Source organism: Eleutherodactylus coqui, chromosome 9, assembly GCF_035609145.1.
Source record: "Eleutherodactylus coqui strain aEleCoq1 chromosome 9, aEleCoq1.hap1, whole genome shotgun sequence".
Taxonomy (NCBI): domain Eukaryota; kingdom Metazoa; phylum Chordata; class Amphibia; order Anura; family Eleutherodactylidae; genus Eleutherodactylus; species Eleutherodactylus coqui.
In genome coordinates this window covers 121287526-121312455 of record NC_089845.1, presented here as the reverse complement: position 1 = coordinate 121312455, position 24930 = coordinate 121287526, and the positions used below count along the sequence as shown (strand labels likewise).

The following is a 24930-nucleotide window of genomic DNA, read 5'->3' as shown; positions in this document are numbered from 1 at the left end:
GGTTGCCATGGAGACCATCGGCTTGTCAGATGCAAATTTATGATATTTTTGAAAGTGGCAATACCAGAACTGTAGAATGTGACCTGGTCACAGGTTCATCAATGATCCTTAAATCATGAAAGGGTTCATTTGCACTTGTGTATAGGACAACTTAACTATTTACTATGGTAATTGTACCTCCTTTATACAAAAAGCTTACAGTGGTCAACAGTGAAAATCTTTCTGACTTGAAAATAGGTATTTCTTAAGGTTCAGTTAGACACAACGATTATCGGTCAAGAGATGTCTTTTGAGCGATTTTTCAGCAATAATTGTTGGGTGTATTTATAGCAACATTGAGCGATCACCTTGCGCTTCAAGCGGGGGATCCAGAAGACAAGTGCGGCCGCTTGTCTTCTGCATTCAGCGGTTCTCTGTTTAGAGCGCCCGTCTGTTATACAGCAGAGCACTCCGAGTGGGGGATGCAGAAGACAAGCGGCCCCGCTCGGAGCACCAGGTGATCGCTAAACATTTAGACAACAGTGTTCTTCATACCACGCCTGTGTTTAGGGAGTGGGATACAGCTGAAACAATAGTATCAGCTGTATCCCGCTGTGAGTTCCTGATAAGGCTCATCATTGTCTTTCAGCATGCTGAAAGAGCGATCAGCTACTGCTTAACAAAAACTGTACTATGTCAGTGCAGCTAGACAACGATTATTGCTCAAAAGACGGCTTTTGAGCGATAATCGTTGTGTCTAAATGGGCCTTAAATCATTTCACCATGGAAGAAGCTAAAATGACATTGAAAAACTTTGCTCTTGGCTCTGAGATGTAGCCCATTTATGATAAATATATGTACTTGTATTCAGATCCACAAGGTTAGGCATTTACAGATGTAATGCATGGCTTCCTGGGAATTCGAAGAGCTGACAACTATGTTGAGATTGTGAATAAACTTCTACAAAAGTACCATCGATTATGTTGCAACGCGTCACTCGAGATCCATTTCCTACATTCTCACCTGGACTTCTTCCCTGATAACTGCGATTCCATCAGGATATAGCGAAAATGGAACAAAGGCATTGGGGGAAAAGGAATGCTTCTCTGTTTGCAGACTACTGTTGGACAGTGACAAGAGACGTCCCAGAAAAGGAGTACAAGCGACTAGCAAAGAGAATCCGTTCACGTGATTAAGCCCTTTTTTTTGAAGTTAGTGTATCTATAAAACCAGAGTTGGGCCTACTAAACAAAATATAAGGTCTAGAGATGAGCGAGCGTACTCGGCCACTCCCCTTTTTCGCCCGAGTACCGCGATTTTCGAGTACTTCCGAACTCGGGCGAAAAGATTCGGGGGGCGCTGTGGGGGAGGAGAGGGAGAGAGAGAGGGCTCCCCCCTGTTCCCCGCTGCTACCCCCCACGCCGCCACGCCTCCCCCCCGCCCCCCCCCCCCCCCCCCCCCCCTGGATCTTTTCACCCGAGTACTGAAGTACTCGAAAATCACGGTGCTCGATCGAGTAATTACTCGAAACGAGTAGGTTCACTCATCTCTAATAAGGTCACATTCATTTTCCTCGACCCAAAATTAGGGTAGTTTAGTTATTTTGAGAAAAGAAAGAACTTCAACGTCTATCTTTAGTATTTTATTTTGAGATTAGTATATCTTAAACACCAGAGCCATAAACAAAATCTACTGTCAAATTCATGTTTCTCGACCCAAAATTAGGGTAGTTGTCCAGTCTCATCAGCATCGGAAATGATAAACCCCATGAAAATTCAGAGTCAGCCCAGCTGATCACAGATAAGTCTAGCAGTCTACAGTAAGCTCATTCATTCCCTCTACAGCAGTATGTCCTGCATCCATGTGAATTCTATGAATTCCTTACCTCACTTGTAAGAAGATTAGGAGGAAAATAAGACACACAATATGACCATTTTCTGCTCACATGACTAGTTGGCAACCAAACACTGACATTTTCTTAGACATTAGCTACAGAAGAATCCATATAAACGGCTTTTTTAATACTCACATTTTCTTGCAGTGTGGGCATTTTGCCAAAGTGTTGAACCTCAACTCCATCCACTGTAATAGAGAAAATAATGTTTATTTTTCGTCTCGTTGTCACGGGAAGATTGCAGACAAAAAGGAATTATTTATGTTCCATGGTTGAGTGAACAGAAAAAAAAAGAACCCATCGGCCAGTGCCCCTCAGACAAGGGCATGCCGAGAGTGAGTTTCCCATGCTTTGGAGAAAGTGGGTCAATGGTTGACAAAACAAGATAGGATTTGGCACTTATGAATCCTAATATAGAACACAGTCCAGGTTATGGTAACAGAGGGTCCTCCACTGTAATCTCAATTTTTGAATTTTCAACGTAAAGAGGTTGTGCCGAGATAGACTTATCACCTATCACTAGGACAGGTGATAAGTCTGATCGGGGGGGGGGGGGGGGGGGGGGGGGGGGGGGGGGAACGACCTTCCGCTGAGACCGCTACCAATTTCAGTGAGCGGTTTTCCCCTGGCCTCCTCACTGTGGGCTTACTGCACCCCCCACGGTGAGGAGATGTGAATGAAGCTTAGGCCATGCATGAATGGTGCCACTCCATTAATTTCAGTGGGGTTGACGGAGATAGATGATCGCTTTGTACTAGGCCATTTCTGTTGGCCCCATTGAAATGAACGAGCACTGGCCTAAGCACGGTCAGCTCTCCATTAAATTTGACATCACTGCGGGTGGGAGACGCAAAGAGGGGTCTACCCAAGACCACTGTTCTCAGGATCAGTAGGTGTCTCAGTGGATAGATGATACAAATATTTTAGCACAACCACTTTAAAGCGACCCTCTGGTTTTGGACAAATAAGGATGACTGTACCACTTCTCTGACTACCTAAAGCATGCTGTGCATTAGTATGCATTGCAAGTCTAAGGACATTACACACTGCTTTAATTGACCAGTGTTGCTCACATGGACATTTTGATTGCCACAGGTAAGTCACAGTGTCTCATGCTGGACAATAAATCTGGCCTATCTTTGGATTGTCTTGTCTAACTTTAAACCATTTATTAGTTGACTTAGTTTACGCCAAATTTTTCACCAAAATTTGTTGTAACATTCTTGGCACAAGATTTCACATTTAGGCTAGAAGTTCTTTGCACAAAGCCGTACCCAATTTGTCAGACCTGAACAATTCCCCCTCCCTAATGGAGTCTGAATGGGAAAATCTTAATGGCTGTCTTGTAATATTGCATATCCCTTACAGTGGAAGGATTACTAGTTGTGATTCTCCCTGGCAAAATCAGCTGTTTGCCAAGGGTTGCTGGGAGAGGAACCTGCAGCAATCATTTGTTCAGCTCAGGTGCCACACTCTGAATGGGGCTGTCTTATCATATATACACAGGGATGCCTCCACCATGAGGCAGTCTGAGCCTGCTGCCTCAGGTGGCAGTCTGAAAGACCTCAGAGGGACGACGGGTTGACAACTGGCCGGGTAACAACCCCACAAACAAGCAGTTAACTCAGTCAGCCTGTAGCCCTGGTCGAGCAGCCGCCACTGCAGTAAATCGCTTTGAGCCCTGCCCTCTTCCCTGGTATCTGCATGCAGGAATGCAGATGTTGGTCTGAGAAGTCAGGGGTCACAGCAATGGCGGCATTCCTACCCAGGGTTACAGGGCGAGTGAGTTAACATTTCGTGGGGTGGTTGCCTAGCCAGAGGTCCACTACACGGGGCATTATTACTATGGGGGATATTACTACTGGGGTCACTAACAGGGTCATAACTACTGGGGCCATTAAAAGGGACGCTTACTACTGGAGCCACATACTGTTGGAGACACTACTGAGGTTACCATTATGTCACTTAGTACAAGTCTTAATGGTTCAAATATGCGTTTGGTATCTTGTGTATTGGCGCTTTTCGTCGGCGTTGAGAGGGGAGGGGGAAGAAGTGGGTTGCCATGTCACACTTTGAATTGTGACTTTTCTGGATATAGGGGTGTACATATTTTGGTTTTGTTGTAGAAGATATTTAAGAAATAAACTAAACAAGAACTTCAGCCATATTGATTGTCTCATGATTTAGCTTCTCTGACACGAATGGCAAGAGGAACAACCAATCACTGCACTTCCCCATTATCACTTTTTCAAAAATGGCCATGACAACAAAACTGCCAAACAAGTCTAATTACCAAGCCTTAGATACTAAAATCTACTATCTTAGATCTCCATATTCCGCTGGGATGCACATTGTACACATTGTGAACGTCACTTACCAGAAAGGTATTTCCACAGTGACCACAGACCACTCTGGTACCCTCTGACTGAACTGGTAGAGCGGGCTGTGCGGGCTGCTCTTCAGGGATCAACATCACTGGCCCCAGATTGATAATACGTCTGCTATATAGAGAAATCCGCATTATTCTCCGAGAGTAACAAAACATATTCCACACGCATCACCGCCTTTCATCATTTCTGAATTTGCGCACTTGCTTGTAACTTTGTTTATATGAGACTGACAATATGTGATGGATGGCTGAAGTTTTACGTACCAGTTAGGTCGTGGACATCCTATTCGCCGTGAGGAATCCTTGCAGATGAGGAGACAGTTACAAGGGCACCGGACATATTTCTTCCCTGAGGGCGGGGTTTTAATTGGCTTAATGAAAACACAAGAGAACATAAGTGTTTATATGTGTAATAGATAACCACACAACACAGCAGGTTGGATCGGATTGTCTATAAGGGTCTGTTCACATTATATGTCACCTTCCGGCAAGAGTTCTGTCTTGGTTTACGTCTAAAATTCCAAAACCACAATCAGGATGGAACCCCTTGATGAAGGTCATCTGTGCAATCAGCGTCGGACTGGGGTGCCTAGGGCCCACTAGTAAAGTTTATTTTGGGGGTCCAATGAACATGGTGCTTTTACATGGATCGATTATCATTCAGATTCCTGCAATAGAGTGAAAATCTGAACGATCATCGTTCAGTGTGAATGTACGCACCGACTGAACGTCAAACAAGAAGTCGCTCACTTCTCGTTGCGTTGTTTAGTGTTCTGCACGCAGAAAACAGAACAAATCATTCGGTGTAAACAGACAGTCGGTCAACTGAATGAACGCCTGCTTACTGTGAATGGAGGCGGGTGGGCCGCAACGATCCCTGACCCGCTCCGCTTCTGTTCAGTCAGCGATGTGTAAAAGCACAGGAATGACTACTGCTGGGGTAGCCTGTTGGGCATCTCCTGCCCAACAGATCAACCCAAGTAAAAGCACCCTACAGTGGCAATACCGGTCTGTATGCCGAGGCCACCGGTGGACTGGACTACGGAAACAATTGAGTGGATTGTTCTATACTGTTCCCATTACCCCTGTGATAAAAGTCAATTAGATCTCAGTCTCAATTTCAGAATATGCTTAGGAAAAGTGAAAGCTGCACTGTGACTAGTCGTTATGGGCAGCAGGAACAGTTTTGATGCAAAATACTGAAACCGTAAGAAAAAATGCTTGTTGCTAATAATAACCAATCACAGCAGAGATTTCTAACTGTCCTCTTGAATAGTGAAAGCTGGACTGCCACGGAAATGTAGACTGGCACTACAGTCTTATGAATGCTGTCTAAACAAAAATCTGGCTTTGTTGCCCATAGCAACCGATCACAGTGCAACTTTCAATTCTTATACTGCTGAGGTGAAGTGAAAGCTGCACTGTGATTGGTTGCTATGGGCAACAAAGTTAATTTTTTTTGTTTATACAGCTTTCATAAGAGTGTGGTGTCAGGGTACTTATCTGTGATAAATCTGATGCATTTTAAGACTTAGAATATTAGTAAATCTGCCGGTTGTACGTTGATAAATCTGGTGGAACCTTTTACCACCAATTATTTGTCTTAATTTGTGCCAAATTTTGGAGCACAATCTCACATTTAGCCCCCCCCCCCCTTTTTCATGCCTTTGTCGAATGCAGTTGAAAAAAAAAAACAAACGAAAAAAAACAAAACACGATAAACATGGCGCAAATCAGCTTAATTGTGCAATTTGTGCCAGATAACTGTGAAATCTACTGTAATTTTCAATACGATCCATTTTAACTCATTCCCTACAGTGTAATATATGGGCGATCTCTTTTAGGCCTCTTTCACATGAGCGTGAAAATCACGCCAAAGTTACCCGCGAAAAAATCACGGCTAACTGTGCAAAAACTCTCATGAATGGACGATTACCCATAATCAAGTCCGGCGCTTAATTAGCTATGAAATTGCCCATTCACGCGATCAGGAGTTGCGTGTTTCAGGAAATAATGCGCCGCTGTTCGGAATTCCCTCGGTCGGTAGAAATCCTCCTAACATCTACACTACAGACACCGGTCTTCTTTTCCAAGCGTTGAACGCAGCTCATCTGCCTCCTCTTCCCTTTCACTCAGCTCCCATAAGAGTCTATAGACACTCCTGCGCAGCACGCACCACGGAGCGGTCAGGTCCCATCTTTTCACACAGCAGGGAATTTTGCACATATTTTAGGTGTGATTTTTTTTTTTTTTTACAGTCTTTCATCTGAACGTTTCCATAGAAATCCATTGCTTCTAATAGGTGCGATTTTGGGGGACTTGTAACTTAACTGCGCAGATTCGCTCACGTGAAAGAGGCCTTACTGCAATATTAAATAAGACCGCTCTCTCACAACCAGATTTGAATTCTGAATTCTGTGATCAGCGCCCGCATGGGCTTCCATGGTAGAACGCGGGCATTGAAAGGCATGCATTTTCAAATTTTCCTTCACACTCGCGGATACAAATTCCGTATTCTGCTAGCGGAAGAAAAATCTCAGCATGCTTTATTTTACCGTAGAATCCTTGCAGACAGTCTCCATTGAGGTCAATGGAAGAGTCGGACCTGCAGCCCATACGCAATTAACATTGTATATGGGCTGCAGATATCGGTGTTATCGCTATGCAATGATGCGGGGGATGCAAAACAAACAAAAAAAAAGACTGTACTGCGCATGACAGCCAGCGAGCCTCTACGGTCATCTGTAATACAGCTTAGTGAGGTACGCAGCGACACCGGCCGGAATCCGCTACGGGCCTCGTGCGACCCATTCGTGTGAGTCCAGTCTTCGGCTGATGCGTTTACTCAGGGCAATTTTAAAAAACGCTGCAAAAAGACCACAGTAAAACACAGTTCACGTGTTGACGCAACATTATATTCCACAGACCCCCCCACCACCATATCACACAGTCTTTGTCTTACCGTAGCCTCACTGCAGACCGTGCACTTCACAACATGCTGATGAAGCTTCCCATCTAAATTAATAAGGGACTGGCACACACGGCAGTTTATTACAGGAACTCCGCTGGCATCTGGGCTGACAATGGCTGTGTACGGAGGCGGTAATTCAGCTGCACAGAAACATTAGGGGAAAACGGACCGTCAACATTTGGTAAAACATGAGTGCCGTACAACAACTAGTGACAATGTGTAATACAGACGAGCCAGTAATCCCAATTATCACATTTACAATCTAATTACAGGGCTGCCCGCTGCCATAAATAGACTTATTGGCAGCAATTGAGGGACGCCTCATTCAAACTCGCACATTTTGCTCATTATTGTTTCAGTGTTAAGCTAAAACCAGAAGTTAAAAAAAGCAAGAATTAGTGGAAATATTCAGGCAAGCACAAGGCGCATTCCCACAGCATGTTTTACTGCATTATGGGATTCCGACTAATGGTTGCTTTACAGGAGCCAAAAACAGCATTGTGTGAAAACCCCTAAAATGAAATGATGACTACTTTGGTGTCTGTTTGACAAGGGTTCTGTTTGTTTCCATTATATTTGGAGTACAGAATCGGGTACACTATCCTACCAAAAGTAAATGACACCTGAGCAAGAATCAAAAGTAAGTAGTCAATACTTAGTAGGGCCTCCTTTGGCCCTAATGACATGAGATACTCTGTGGCATACTTTTTATCAACATCTGATACACTTCATCTGGTATTTCCCTTCATTCATCCTGCAAATGTCAGGCAAGTTCTCTTAAAGACGTTGTTCATATTTCCTGACCTTACAGTTTGTCCCAAAGATGCTCAGTAGGACTCAGGTCGGGTCTCTGTACAGACCAGTCCAATCATGGAACATTGATATCCTCATACCAACATAAAACAGCATCTTGTTAGAAGTATTGCTACATTGTAGGCAGCACTTTATTGTCTAGAATATCAAGATTGCATCTCTGTGTTCAGGGTTCTTACCACTACAACCAACGGCCTAAGTTCATGCCCATCCCCAGACAATTACGGAAACTTTGCCATTCTTAACGATTGGCACAACACACTCAGGCAAAAGGGCATTCCCCAGGTATCCTCCATACCCAGGTATGTTCATGTGATTTGAAGATAGAGTAGCAGGATTAGTCACTCCATAGAACGTTCTTCCATTGCTCAACTGTCCAATGATGATGCTCCTTGGACCATTGAAGATTGACAGATGTATCTCCTCTGAGAACTTTCCAGATGTTTACAGGATAATTGGAGGGAAATACCAGCTGATGGGTTTCAGACATTAGTAGAAAGTATACCATGGAGAGTATCTGATGTCATTAGGGCCAAAAGGAGCCCCACTAAGTATTATCATATGGAAATAAATGCTACTTTTGATTGCTGCTCGGGTTTTCAATTACTTTTGGTAGGATAGTGTAGTCTGACAAGGGTTCCAGTCGTTTTCTTTACATTTGGAGTACAGAATAACGTACCAAAGGACACCAAAGTAGTGTGTTTCACAGTCACTTCCGTTCGGGGGTTCTGTCACAGTGCCTTTTTTGGTACCTGGGACGGAATCACACAGTTCAGTGAAAAACACTGTGGGAATGCGCCCTTTCTCATCTGTTAACCCCCCACCACTGCAGTGCCAGCGTTTCCCACCGTTCTTGGTTTCCTTTCTTGCAGTGTTGATGTGCCATACAACCCCAACCGCTGCAGCCAATCTCATGCATTAACCATCATTATAGATTGGACAGTATGTGACTGCTCCAAGAAAGGAGACCAGAGACCACCGGGGCATTAGAGCTGGAGTAGAGGTTGGGGGATTTAACGGGTGAGCAGTGCTATTTTTTTTCCTGTTTATTCTAGAACATTTCCTGGGATTTAATAAGTGCTCATTCACTTAACAGAAGAGTTAATTGGTTTTAACATTTCTTTATAGGAAGATATTTGGACATGTGCAGAGCCCCTCAGAACTGATGGGACCCTCCTCAGTGATGGGAGAATGGCTGTATTATGCTTCATTGGATATTTTGTGAAAATAACATCTTGTATTTTATACGTGAACCTACTGTATTTAAGGCCCATTTACACGCAACAAGTATTGCTAAAAAGCCATCGCTTGAGCGATAATCGCGTGTAAATGCTCCCATCTTTCACTCTTCGGCTGAACGATGATTTTTAGGTGAGCATAAAATCTATACTTCAGCCTGAGTGAAAATAACAGACCACATGCTGTGTTTGCTGTCCATGATGCTGTATTCTCCATGGGAGCGCTGATTACATTGTATTCAGCTTGCAGACCCGCAGCAGAACCAAGGAGCTGAATACAAAGAACAGACCCCCTGCTGTTCTCTGCATACAGGTCCTGAAGGCTCATTTACACACAAATGAAGGTGATAAGCTGCTAAAAGGACATTAGTGTCCATTACCAGTTTATGCACAATAATCTCTTTAACGATTATGTTTGCATGTAAATGAGCCTTTAGTCATGCATCTTTTGACTTCACATTTACAGTGCAAATTTATCTCGTCCATATGGAGGGGAAAACCTAAGCGTCAAATACGCTGCAGATTCTATATCCACAGTATGCCAATTTATGTTGTCGTTTGACAGATTTCAACTTTGCAGTTCAAAAGGTTGCAATATGTGGCAAATCTGAACCAAAATCCACAACATTTAGATGCGTTATTTGGCTACTCCCGATTGGTTGAGCATTTGCTGCTGATTTTCTGCCACTTAAAGCCTGCAGTGTGTGAAGGCACCCTAAGGCCATCTCATATTTGATGTTCAGAGCAACTCTATCATATTTGACAGCACGCTAATCTTGGCAGTCACAATGGAACTGCAACAGACCCCACAATAAGTCAATGGGGTCTGTTGGTGTATTGCTGCAAGGAGCAAGACCTAAGTTCATATTACGCTTTAAAGAGTTGGGTACAGATGGAATATGAACAGGGCATATAGGAATAAAGCCTAAAATGCTTCAAATATAAAGCAATACTTTGCAACAATAACAGACTACAAAACATGGTGTGAGCATCGCCTGCCAGTTGGCAGCCAAAAGAACAGGACAGATTTGTGCTCCTGCATTTAGCTTGCAGAGGATTGCCGAGAGTGCTACACTGTAATACAAACTGCAGATGTGCCAGCAGGACTAGATTCAAAGAAAGAAATGTAACCCGATAGGAACCGAACGCTAACAACATACAGCACACGGTCCTGGACTTTAAACCAGCGCCATTGTAAATAAACGTGCAGGTTTAAAGCTCCTATTCCAGTAGTCTCTCGGCAAATGGGTGGGGACTCCGCCGGGAAGGGAGTAGCCATGGACTCCGCCGGGAAGGGAGTAGCCATGGACTCCGCCGGGAAGGGAGTAGCCATGGACTCCGCCGGGAAGGGAGTAGCCATGGACTCCGCCGGGAAGGGAGTAGCCATGGACTCCGCCGGGAAGGGATGGCGGTTCATAGCCGCTTGACTCTTCTCTTTTTCTACCTTATTTAAAGCCAAATGCTAAGGTTTTATTTGCACTTGGACATAGCTATATTGTGAAGGGAGGAAGGGGCAGTGTTGTTTCCTCTATTGGACTTGGCAATCATGTGATCAGCCCTGACCCCCGGCATGACAGAGCTGCTGGGTCTTAGCAGTGACTTAGGTTACCACTTTCTGAGGCTCCTATGGATGCAATAGTTATTAGTTGAAAACTGATAAAATGTTAAAAAATAAATAGATATTGAGGTCTTGCATAACATCACGGGGAACATGTAGGTTAAAAACATATATACAAAAGTAAACGTACAAAATTATAGTCCGGGCTCACACTGGCAGATTCCAATTGTGGAATCAGTGCAAAGCATGGGCATGGAAAAGCAAAAAAAAAACAAAACGCTTATTTCGCTCACACTAGCAGATATGAATTGCGTATTCTGCAAGCGGAGGGAAACTGCAGCATGTTACATTTTGCTGCAGATTCTGCGCGGACGGCCTCTATTGAAGTCAATGGAGGCCGTCCAACCCGCAGCCCATACGCAATTAACATTGTGTATGGGCCGCGTGTACACACGTCATCGATAAGTGACAGCATGGGAAATACAGTAAAAAAAACAAACAAAAAAAACAATACTGCGTATGACCAGCGGTGAGCCACCACAGTCATGCCCAATACAGTAAATCAAGGCACACAGGGTTGCCGGCTAGGCTCACAGACTGAATCCACTGCGGGCCTCCCATGCTTGTGTAGAGGAAGGGAGCAGTTAGTCTGCATGCAGCGGAAGGGGAGACGGCGGCGCGCCTGCGCTCATAATTTAGAGCTCAACGCCAAGTGAAACTTCAAAGTGTATTTTTTCTGAAACACCCCAACGTTCCAGATTCAAAAACCCTCACGGGGGCATTGGTCAAACCTGTCCCGGGCTTATTGCGGTCCACACAAGCCTTAATGTCACGAAAGGAATAAAAAAGAAAAAAATAATCAGCATCACAGCAATAATTTTTGGTAGCCCAATGGGGAAAAAAAAGAGAAAAGCAAAAAAAAATAAAAGCTAAAGGTCATAAAACCACCATGGTTATAAAAGAGGTCACAGCATTTGAAGTAAGCAAGAATGTTTCCATTCACTGTCAGCCAGCAGAGATCTTAAATGCTTTTATTAGTAAGTTACATAACTTATTACCAAATGGTGAGGCTTTATTTGCATTAAACTGAAAGCCCGATTTAACGTATTAAATCCATATTCATGATCTGGAAAAAAAAGCGACAGCGAGGTCCGCGGCGCCCTTTCTTCGTGAAGATAAATCACAGAGCTGGCTGTCTGTTAAACTGACAAGAATTCACATGCCATTATCATCAGCGGGGGAGGGGGGCAGACAATAGGGACTCGGGCAATAGGCTGCTAAAATCATTTTACAATTTTGTGACATAATAGAGGAAGGCGATGAACTCTGCCGCTCTCCGAGGGGAGAAAACCGCAGCGACTGCAGTACTGGGGAAGGGGGATTACAAGGGAGATTTAGCACTTCAGCACATTTCTCTCCTTATATGAGGCAACAGATGTACTCTATAGATTATGTAATGTCCGTAATTAGTAAGGACAATAGATAGCAAGAATATCTGGGATCTCCGATGGGATTATACAGGATGGGCCGGCACCGCACTCATGAAAGCTATCTAAAAGGCCCATTTACACGCAATGTTTAACGAGCAAAATTCGTTAAAACGGTGACATGAGTGATAATCATTGTGTGTAAACGCTACCATCGTGCTCTTTTCGTCTCAACGATGATTTTTAGGTGAGCTTAAGGCCTCATGTCCAAGAGCAAAATTAAAGTGTGGGTCACCCACACGGACGCTCCGCAGTTAAATATGCCCATAGACATTCATTGGGCATCCGAAAGTAATTAAATACCTGCGAATGTCATTTTTTCCCGGCATGCAGATCGCACACACGGGAAAAAAAAGCCGCAGCACGCTCAATTTTCTGCGGATTCCCGCACGGACGTCTTCCATTGAAGTCAATGGAAGCCGTCTGATCCGTGGCACACCCGCAGCTGACATTGCAGATCCCGCAGGAAAGCAGTTTAAAAATAAATGCACTGCGCATGTGCCAGCCACACCGGACGGTGTGCCCAGACACATCGGCGGTGTGCCCAGACACATCGGCGGTGTGCCCAGACACATCGGCGGTGTGCCCAGACACATCGGCGGTGTGCCCAGACACATCGGCGGTGTGCCCAGACACATCGGCGGTGTGCCCAGACACATCTCCCGTGCAGAAGAAAAAAGATCTGGCTGCGATGTAAGAGACCCATGCTGGATCCAGAGAGGTAAGAAAATGTCCCATGGCCATTCTATGCGGGATTTCACACTCAGAATCCGTGCGTGCCATGGACATGAGGCCTAAAATCCATAGTTCAGACCTCACACTGTTATCTCCACGGCAGCTACAGTTTACATTGTATTCTCTTAGCAGCCCATGCCTGAACAATGGAGCTAATTACAGATCTCAGACCTCCTGCTAAGTTCTACAACAGCTCTCCAAGGCTCATTTGCTAGCAAGTGAAGCTGATAAACATTAGTGTCCATTAGTACTTGATGCAAAACGATTGCTAATCTTTCAATCCTTTGAAAGATTATCTTTGTGTGTAAATGGGCCTTTAGGGAATTCCTGCAGTGGAAAATTCAACATCATTTCCATATCCATAACAAAGTCCAAATCCGCAGAAGATACAGCGCTCCCCTCACCTCGGAAGTCTTGGCACAGTCAGCGCTCCCCGCTATCCAGTATGTGGCGGCCTGCAGTCAGCACAGCGCATCACCTGACCAGCGGTGTTACGCTCACTGCAAGCCGCCAGGTACTGGGGAGGGCTGACAACACAAAGACCTTGGAGGTAAGGAGAGTGCTGTATCTTCTGAAACCAGCTGTGTATATGCAGCCGTTTTCAAGTCAAATTGATTTTGACTCCGTTTTGGATGTGGAAATGGAACAGCAAATTCCACGGCGGAAATAATGATGCAAATCTGCAGCAAAATCCGCATTTAAAGACGCAGAGACAACCCCTTTCAGAATGCGGCGCCCTAGCACAAACATATGTCTGTTCAGCGTCCTGCTACCCCCAGCAAACAGCTGATGTTTGACTGGAAAAGCCATGGCCAGCCAGACATTTGTGTGACATTACAAAAAGGAACGCAAAATTGTGGTACAGATGTAGCAAACGTTAAGGCCACTCCACTCTCACAGACCCGTTCAGAAAACACCGCTCAAAATCGCGGCATTTTACCACAATTTCGAGTGGCCTTTTTAACAATTTTAACAGCGCTTTTTAAAACCCCCTCATCACACACCGTGTTCAAGCGCAGGTCTCAGAAGCCCCATTAAAATCAATAGGAGCGTTATACCGCACTTAGTACAGCACTCGTGACACCGCGCTAAATGCGGTAAAAAGTGGCGTATGTGAGAATGGTCTTACTTGACATAACGAGTTATTAAAACTTGTCTACAATGTAGTGAGGAGCTGTAAGTTGGGTGACCACAATTCTCTAGGTAGGGTAACAGCTGCTACATGTATTGTATTGCCAGGCATGAAATGAATGGCTATCCTGTAACACACGGATGGCTCGGAGTCTGCTACAACTGGAGCCAAGTAGGCCCCGTGCAATAGTATTAACATGAGCCCCCTCTACTGTCACATGTCTGTCTAAAAACTCTGATCACTGTGGCCAATCACTGGCCTCGGTGGGTACTGAGAAAGGTGATTGGCCGCAGCGATCACGTGACCTATTAGTGAGTAGAGGCTGGATCGGCAGACACACAATAGGCAAGTACAGTTTATTATTTTTGAAACTCTTCAACACTTTACAACTATATCTGCGTATGGAGGATGCCGATACACTTGAAGATGGTGCCGCTGCCAGAGTGCACTGCTTGGCCTATAAAGAGGCCCTGACCGGGGCTTCTCATACAGTGTCTCTTCATTCTGGCTCCAGTTTTAAAAACTCCACGTATTGAACGGTACTTGGCCTGCGGTTCTTATTATAGAATCGATCACTAAAAGACACAACAAACTGCTACATCTCATCATGGCCAGCGATTGGCTCTGCTCTCTTCACATGTATGTAGTAAATACTTGCATACTTGGAAAAATTGTTCTGGAGCATCATTTCTTAGAACAGTTCCTCTGTTATTCCTCCTGAAAATGTATCACTAAATTGACAAATTGGCCGTTACCAGTCCCCAAGTCAGAGGGACATGTCCCTATATGGTCAGATACTGTCTAATCAGTGTCAGTACACCCTATAGCCGCCTGCAGACGGCCGGGTCGGATCCCGCTGCGAGAATTCTGCAGGGCTCTCACCTGCTCTTGCGGCTCCGGCTCTCTGATGTGCGGATGCTGTCCAGCCGGCGCATGCGCAGAGCGGAGCTGGCAGACCGGGAGTGACATTTATGTGTGGGCCTCTGCGAGACCTGCACAAAAATAGAACATGCCGCGATTGGTTTTCCGCGTGTCATTTCACGTGGACAAATCGCGGCCGCCTGCCTAGGATTGCGTTTTCTAATGCAATCCTATGGCAGCTTCCACAGGCGGAAATTCTGTGCCGCGGAATTTCCGCTCGTGTGCAGGGGGCCTATGGAGAAGAGGAACGGTAACACTCAGTTGTCAATTTAGTCATACATTATCGGGGGGGGGGGGGGGGGTAAAAAGAGATGCTGTCAGGAAATGCAACAAATACTCTTTACATTCCATCTAGTGTCCTGGGAGCACACTGCTAGAGGTCATGATAACCCGATGCGAGTTACGGTCACACCACTCTACCTTTTAATTTGGCATTTTATAAGCCTACGGCCAAGAGGCACGGGGTCTTCTTCTCAGGCCATATGTTCTCCGAGTATTCCATAGACACTACACAACCCCATTATAATCTATCAGGCTATACACATGTACGGTTTTTGAACTGGACGGATGATCTGTGTGAAAGAAAACCATGGTATGTCCTAATCTCCTCCGCTTTCACTGGCTGAGTGACATAGATGATGTCTCCTACATTATCTACGGGACGGATAGCACATGAGCGAGTCGGATAACAATAGAGCCAAACGGTCTATGCATGCTCCAGTCTGCATCACGCGGAACAGGAGCGTGACTTAGGGACGTAGGAGTGGTCATCCACGTAATTCAACCAAAGAGGGGCGAGGTTGTACAGCGAAGGCAGCAGCTGGCAGGTGCACCAAACGCTTCCGCAGTGCAGAAGAAAGAAGATCCAGCTGTGGATGGAGAAGACCCGCACCAGCTCCAGACGGGTAAGAAAATGGTTTTAGGCCCCATGGCTGCAGGCACGGGTGGAAATCATTGCGGGATTCTACACTTAGAAGCCATGCATGTCTGTGGACATAAGGCCTTAGGGTCAGTTCAGGGTTTCTCTCTGTCTGCCCTGTTTTTAGTCAGTCATACACAGCTGTCAATCACTGATAGCTCCGCCCATTTGACTGTTCAGCTCAGGAGGAGCAGAGATATAAACGAATAAAATACAAGATATACTGAATCTTTCCCCATAAAACTATATATCAATCTGCTCAGCTCCTCCGGCTTTATAACAAGCAGCCTGCGATTTGGACAGTGTGTTCGAGTTGACAGATTCCCTTTAAAGGGGTTGTCCCGCGGCAGCAAGTGGGTCTATACACTTCTGTATGGCCATATTAATGCACTTTGTAATGTACATTGTGCATTAATTATGAGCCATACAGAAGTTATAAAAAGTTTTATACTTACCTGCTCCGTTGCTGGCGTCCTCGTCTCCATGGTGCCGACTAATTTTCGCCCTCCGATGGCCAAATTAGCCGCGCTTGCGCAGTCCGGGTCTTCTGCTTTCTTCTATGGAGCCTTTCGTGCAGGATGCCGGCTCCGTGTAGCTCCGCCCCATCACGTGCCGATTCCAGCCAATCAGGAGGCTGGAATCGGCAATGGACCGCACAGAAGAGCTGCGGTCCACGGAAGAAGAGGATTCCGGCGGCCATCTTCACAGGTAAGTATAGAAGTCACCGGAGCGCGGGGATTAAGGTAAGCGCTCCGGTAAGCTTTCTGTACGTCCCTGCATCGGGGTTGTCTCGCGCCGAACGGGGGGGGGGGGGGGGTTGAAAAAAAAAAACCCGTTTCGGCGCGGGACAACCCCTTTAAGTGGTTTAACCTGCTCAGAAGTGCTGACAGGTTCCCTTTAAATGTATCACGTTTGCTAAAATACCAGACATAACTGGGAGGAAAAATGTATTAACAAAAACAACTAACAATTATAAAATCAACACATTAACAACAATTGTGAAACACCCACATTCATGTAGATTAAAGGCCATGGAAACCTTTTTTTACTTTCCTGCAGGATCCGCGGCCCAACCGCAGTGTCAGCTTGGCGGGGGCGGGCCATGGATCGGACGGCTTCTGTTGGCTTCAATGGAAGCTGTCTGTGCAGGAACCACATCGAAATGGAGCATGCTGCGATTTGTTTTCCAGACCAAAAGGTCCGAAAAACAAATCTGCATGCTTTTATTCATTTGCCGATGCCCATGCTTCCCTATGGGCGGCATGATTTGCGGGTGCCCTGTGCTGATTCCGCAAACCAAATCCGCCCGTGGACATTGGGCCTTAGACAAGCTGGAAAACAATAGCTGGAAAATAACAACCATACACAGCCAGCTGTTTCGGGGGAATTTGCCCCTCGTCAGTGTGCAGTAGGTTTCTGGCTCAGCTAGCAAGAGGCTTATAGATGTGGGTCAATCAACACATTTTTTTAAGTCCCAGCAGAAAAAAAAAATGATGTACTTATGTTTTTTATCACAACGAAAACTCAAAGCAAAAACAGACAATATTTGCTTTGCGGTATGTCCTCTACTAAAAATTTTGGCTGGAAGGGGTACATTCCCAGCACCAATCAGATGGTCTCTCTCATGAACCAGTACAAGCTCAGGCTCCTCCTCCCTTCTGTCGGAGCCTATTTGTCAGATAGGGTCACTGCGGAGATCTGTCTGCTGGCTCCTGCTCCCGTGGTGGAGATCCGCAGCGGGATTTCGCAACACCCGTAAAACGGTACTAGCATAGAAACTGATCAATCAGAAATTTTGAACCAAAACCAATTACAAGAAGTCTTCACTTCCAAAGACACTTTTTCTTTAGTCAGTGAAGGTGTACATAGCATGTAAAGCAATTTTTTTTTTTTTTATTTCCATAAAAATCAGTGTGCCATAGCTCTCCATGCTGTCATGGCTCCTTCATCAAAAAACAAATTTCATCTAATTTTGGTAACTAATGACTTTTAATTTACTTAAATCCTTGGTGAAAACTTTTCAATTTCTAATATCCGCTAAGCGCTAATTAACAGGCAGCCTATGCCTCTGTGAATATGGCCCACCACTGCCATCTGTCACTCCACAAGTTTGATTGTTCTCCTGTTGCATTTCTCTAAAGACCTATGTAATGACTTTCAGGGACAATAAATACTGAAAACTAATTTTTCTACATTTCAAAACCTCACCATATGTATACAGCATGCAGCTGGGGCGGATCTCTGGAACCACCACTGGATGCTAAAACAGGGGGCAAGGTTTCTCCTTGTGGAGTGGACAGCCACCTTTAGACTTTCTTGGGATGGAGTACACATGGTTGGCCTGCTCTATACTACGAGCTTCTGAGAAAAGCCAAGTGCTGCTACCTGGGGGTTCTATGTGTTTATGGTATATCCCATGTACATTTCTAGGATATTTATGTCAGGACACATATACGCTTGGACTAGATAGTCAATGACTATGAGCCAAAATATCTTTTTAGCCAAGAACGAAGGCTGGCTTTCACTATTTAAAGTGGACCTGTCACCTGCCTGAAGCACCATAAACTAACTCATGGTGCCGTTAGTGCAGGTGACATGGAGTCGGGCAATGTATTTTTTATACTCACCAGCTGCTTAAGTCCGCACTGCGCACAAAGGTCTGACTAGGGAGCTGACCGATTCCCTTTAAACAGGATGGTAGGATGTAACTTTTTATCTTTTCATTAGAAAGTCCTATTGACAATCGCGTTAACAAAAAATGCAAACTCAAGTGTGTGGGAGCCGTCAGTCATATTTTTGAAGTTACAGTAAATCAGTGTTGTCAAGAGCAAGTTAAGGAAAGAACAAGAAGAGATGTTTACGCGGTAACCTAAAAAGTGCCGATTACCGCTTGCCCAGGGCCCATGGTGGTGGGGGGGGGGGGGGGGGGGGGGGAATGGCTGCTCCGGGTAAACTCCTAGCAGCAGTGTCTGTATAGATTGTTTTGCTTGGGCTGCACGGTTAGGGGTTCATATTAATGTTAGGCTTACATTATTCAATGCAAATACTTACATTTTACCCCTGTAACATAGAAGTATTACAGCGCATAACGTTCGTTTTACATGAACCCCTAACCGTGCAGCCCAGGCAACAATCTATACAGACACTGCTGCTAGGAGCTTTGATTAGTCACCCAATCAGGAGCTAGGGGTGTGACAGGGGCGTTCCTGCATCCAACACCTGTCAGCATATTAACATCTTCATCAACACTTCTGCCCTAATCACCAGTCAGGTTGCTGGAATTGTGAATCAGCCAACCTAAACAACCAATCAGGTTTCTGGAATTGCTGAATAGGGCAGAAGGGTTGATGAAGATGCTAATATGCCACCTTGTCAAACCCCTAGCTTCCTGGTGGCGTCAAGATACAATAATACCACTGTAGCTGGCTCAGTTTATGTGAATGGTGCCTTCCTGCAGCTCCACTTACAGCAGGGGGCCACTGAAGGGGATGCACTATTGAGGCCTATTTATTCCGAGGATTAGTAGGGGGTCTCAGGAGGTCGGACCCCCCACAGATCTTAAAAGTATGGCATATCCTAATGCAGATAACTGTGTAGAAAGAAAAACAAAAACAAAACATAACTCACTTTGTAAATGTCCAGTTTCAGCACCACCAGTCTGGTTCTGGAAGCTGTTAAAGCAGTCATGCGTTATTCATAGTTCACATGCCCACTGCAGCCAATCACTGGCCTCAGCGGTCATATATGCATGAAAAGCAAATAACTGCAGCAATCACATGAACGGTGTATGTGATGTCGCTGCTACAAGAGCTTCCATTGGCACAATGAGGACTTTTAATAAGGTAATTTTTTTTTCTCTCTTTTATACAAGTCTCTGCTCTCTGCCACATTTTTGGAGAATCTTGGACAATCCCTTTAAGGCTGGAATCACACATGCAGTTTTTCAAGGTAATCACAGGATTAAAACCTAGAGTCATTCCAATTTACTTCCCTTTTCATTTGGATCAAGCTTTGGCTCAATAAAGTACATCAAAAACTGCATACGTGATTCCAGCCCAAGGACACTTCCACATGGCAGATATTGGATTGGTATGTTTATGCCTCCCCATCGTCCTGCATTCCGCAGGACAGCCCTGAATTTTAGGGGTTGCCCCGGCATTCCAGGAAGCATGCATCGCCCCCACCAGCCCATTAGTAGCATCGATAATTTTATTAGTCTTCCTTGCTGACTGGACGGTAGCACAGCACCACTCGCTTTACAGCATCATGTCACTTGCCCCCCATCCCTAGGCCCTGTACACACCGGAGCCTATAGAAGAATCCCTGGATGCCAGAATTCTGGTGTGCAAAAGTGTGTTTCAACATGTACACCAAAACAGAGTTTTGGGGCTTGTATATGCATTCCAGGAAACATTAAACTTGTCCATCCATCCTGATATCATTCCCAGCCTGATTCAGGCAGCGAGGCATAAGAGTCGCCCACGGCTGGATGCCAGCGACTGTCTGAGATGTTGTAATGTTATTAACTACACATGTGAGAAGAAGAGACTGACATTGCTGATTTTTTGCTTCCCTCCTCGTGCCAGCAGGAGTTAATATTTGGAGGTAATTTTCCTAAACTTTTTTTTTTTTGGGGGGGGGGGGGGGGGGGGGGGAGAGAAAATCAATGAAAAAACTAAGATTATATAATCGTACATACTACACATCAAAAGTTTTAGAACAGCTAATTTTTTTTCATTTTTTACTGATAGTCACACAGTTTAATGTCTCAAATGTAAAAACAAGCAAGTTAAGATAAATAAAACTAATAGATTAACTGTTTCACCAAATTAAATCTAGATTTTTCACTCTTCAAAACAGCCACCTCTAGCTGATATAACCGCTTTACACAATCAAGGCATTCTTTCTACAATTTCATTCAGATATTGATCAGAAATTTCTTCCCAGCATTGTTGCAGAAGTTCCCACAAATGTGCTGCACTTGTTGCTTTCCTCACACATTTCTGTCTAGCTATCCCAAACAAGCTCAATGGGGTTTAAGTCTGGAGACCATGCAGGCCATTCCATTCTTTGAAGCCTACTGGCTTTTTCTTGTCTTCTTAAGTAGTTCTGACATAGCAAGACAATGATACATATTTCTAGGTTGTAATATGAACCCCTGACCAATTAGGCGTAAACCAGAGGGTATTGTATAGCATATCAAAATACTGTGGTAGCCCTTTTTGTCCTTTGTGGTGATCACACTGTGCAAGTTTACAACTCTTGATCCAGCAAAAGAGCCCCAGACCATGATGCTTTTTTCTCTATGTTTGAAAATTGGTGTCACACACTGAGGAACTATCCTTTCACTTACTTGTTGGCATGCTAGTACACGTCTAAGGGCACCTGCACACTGTCGAGACTGATATCAGGCCATGATTAACGGCAGATATCGGTCTGGCAAACTTTCCCGTCATGCAATTGCTTTCAATGGGGTGGCAGCAGCACCGGCCCCATTGAAAGCAATGAGAATACATCGCAATCTCCTGCCGCTGCGGTGACCGCAGCGCCAGGGGATTTCTTCATCACTGAACACCCTGCCAGTACTGTCACAGCGTTCAGTGATGAGGGGACTCCCCGCGGGATGTTCTCCCTAGGTTTTCAATGGGGCCGATGCTGCTGTCGCAGGCCCCATTGAGAACAAGGTTAAACCTCCAGATGTGACAGCCTCACATCACTGCGGAGCTGAAGGAATCCTCTATTGCAGCTTCGGCAGGGGTCTTGATCTTCTCCCATTGCTTTCAATAGGGCTGCCGCCGGCCCATTGAAAACTGTAGGCAATATCGCAACAAGAATGGGCATGCTGCGATTTTTCTTCAAGCAGCATCACAGGAGTTAAAACATCACAAATGAGAATGAAACCATGAAATTCATTGGTTTCATAATCATGCGTTTTCACTCACTCACGCAGCGCGAGAAAATCCCCAGATTTTCTCTCCAGTGTGAAGGCGCACTAAGGGTTAGAATTGCTTGTCTTTTGGTCAATTGCCTTTTTTGCCATTATGATAGGAATGTACTCTATCCTGAAGAGCAAAACTGTCATACCCCGAAAACAGTCCATAACTGTAGAAATTTTTTTTTTTTAAATACAATCGCCTCAGAAGCACTGTCATCTCTGGCGCATCTTCTAGCAGGTCCCCAGGAGTCTTCCTCTGCTTCTCTTCTGGCCTGAGATAAAAAATAATCCCCGCCTCCTGAAAGCACTGCCTCCTATTGGCTGAGCGCTGTGACCAATCAGAGCAGTGGAGAAAACATTGCCTAGTCAGATGACTCCAGATTTCTGTTGCACCATGCTGATGGGAGGGGCAGAATTTTGCGTAAGCAGCATAAATCGATGAACCCTTCCTGTTAGCTGGTCAGAACAGGTCAGTGCTTCCATCTAATTTTCAGCATCTACAAGAAGCTTCCAGTCCACATGGACCGATATTCCTGCAGAACGATTTCAGCACCTAGTGGAATGTATGCCACAACAGATTGTAGCAGATCTGAAGGCCAAAGGAGGTCCAGTAAATTACTAAATGGGGGTCTCTAGTAAAGTGGCCACTTTGTGCACATGCAGGGCAGTTTCTCATTCCCTGTAGGTACATTGTGAATGGGACAGACCGTTTACAGAAGGACAAAGAGGGAAGCCCTAGTGTAATGATCTGCTATCTGTGACTCACCTACACCTACCACCTTGCCCTGATGACCAAATGCGATCAGGATATCTTAGGTGCTAGTTTGCATCAACTGAAGAGTCAGATTGGAAAACACTGCCTTAGGGAATCTGAAATCCCACCTAGTATTCCAGAGCTCTTACTGCTACATGGTATAATACCAATAACATCACTACATTAGGCTGGGGCCACACCGAGAGTCGAGCAATAGTTGCAAGTGTGGCAGGAAACAATAAGTGTGTCTCAATGTAATTCTAATTGTGCCAAATGGTATACTGGAACCTGATTTCAGAGTAGGGCGCCCCTTTTTTTTCCAAGAAAGTACGGTATATGTTAATAGAGGAATAAGGTGCAGTATTTTTGCAAATCCATTGTACAAAATGTGACAACCCTTTTTTTTTTCAAATGCAGAAGCTTTTTAAGCGTTTGAAAAAAAAAAGTGTCGCTAGTTTGATAAATACAGCATTCAGCATTAACATTCATTCTTTCAATGCAATTATGTCACCCAACTGCCATAACTGCAATAATAATGCAATTATCTGACAATGACGTAACAAGAAAAGAGGGACACAAAAAGTTGCAGTATATTAATTGCACATAATCTGAACTACAATAGAGGAGGCTTCACTATAAGTCACTGTTCGGGATTTGCAAGTTACATTATTTTCTATTATAAAATGTTCATGAAATCTTAAAAAGGACCCACACTCTGACAAACTGCCAAAATACAACTTAGTAGATAAGACTTCCATGGAGAGAAGAGAGGAGGAGGGAGGTGTCGAGTGAGAAAGAAGCAAAGAGACTCTACTGCAGCTAATAGTGTTGTACTGTCAACACTACTCTAATCACATCTACACTGCTCAGTACTTTTCTGTAATGTCCTCCCTGCTACCACCGCTTCTCTGTATATGAGAAATAGTGATGGAGAGCAAAATCTCTTCTGTGTGCAGTCTATGAGATACGCCCAGCAACTGGGGGAAAACTGAAAATTAGATATAATGGCCAGAAATGGTGTTCTCTCTCACATATATGACACATTCTAAAAAGTTAGTTACATTTTAAAGAAACACAAGGGTGCGGGGTTGAGCATATACGTCCTGACTAGAGATGAGTGAGCATACTCGCTAAGGACAATTGCTCGATCGAGCATTGTCCTTAGCGAGTACCTGCCCGCTCGGAAGAAAAGGTTCGGCTGCCGGCGCGGGTGACAGGTGAGTTGCGGCAGTGAGCAGGGAGGAGCGGGGGGGTGGGGGGGGTGGGGGGGGTGGGGGTGGGAGAGGGAGAGGGAGAGAGAGCTCTCCCCTCTGTTCCTCCCCGCCGCCGGCAGCCGAACCTTTTCTTCCAAGCAGGCAGGTACTCGCTAAGGGCAACGCTTGATCGAGTAATTGCCCTTAGCGAGTATGCTCGCTCATCTCTAGTCCTGACTTGTTCCTCAATGCGTGTGTTTTACCATCACAGGCTTCTTATATTGCATAGTTTTGTATTAAAGATTTTGTATTGAATTGTTACCATGACAAATTGTATCACTTAACGCAATTCAAGAGGACTTAAGAGTGGACACATCTGTATCATGGGTCTTTCTGGAGGAGTGTACTTCCTTAATGAGGCATCTAATGGAAGAGTTACAACTCCCAACGGGACACTGTATGGAACTGTGAACAAAAAAGAAGCCCTCTGTGATCCATACAACAGATCCATGATGCAGCCTTTTAGGAAATCCCTTTAAGTCATCATCTGTGATCCTGACAAGATTTCTTAGAAAGTAGAACACGTATAATGTAACGGCATGAGGCTTATAGATCTCCGGTTGGACATAAAATAGGATATGCAGGATGAACACATCTGTTGTCATTCCTTACTGTAGGACCTTGAGAAATGGCTTATCCGCCATGTGACAACTCCCAAGGGAGAAAATAAACATGAGCATTATCTGCAGGGCTCATTAAATAATTTCTTGTGATCACTGTGCCGGGATCTAATCCGAACATTCATAGCAAAATGAAGCGGCTTTAGCTAAAATAGACAATCTTGTAGAGTCAGCTGGTTCTGCACAGCACAGAGATGCTCAACCAGAATATCAAGTCCATGACGATGAGAAAACATTACCACAACACAGCCGGAAACGGACTGAAAACAATTACCGACGGATTTTGCTTTCCAATTTTCACAGCGATCAACAAAGCAAAAGTAAAAAGTGAC

The 24930-nt window shown here is 44.8% G+C and overlaps 1 protein-coding gene across 1 annotated transcript in view; it reads right to left on the bottom strand.

The window, feature by feature from the left end:
- The window catches only part of PIP4P2 (phosphatidylinositol-4,5-bisphosphate 4-phosphatase 2), a 50267-nt gene that overhangs the window by 16946 nt on the left and 8391 nt on the right, over positions 1-24930 (bottom strand). The window contains exons 2-5 of the mRNA XM_066578428.1: positions 7225-7373; positions 4527-4633; positions 4251-4374; positions 2009-2061 (exon numbers count right to left, since the gene is read on the bottom strand). Of these exons, the coding sequence (XP_066434525.1) occupies positions 2009-2061; positions 4251-4374; positions 4527-4633; positions 7225-7373 (433 nt within the window). The remainder of the gene's footprint in view (positions 1-2008; positions 2062-4250; positions 4375-4526; positions 4634-7224; positions 7374-24930) is intronic.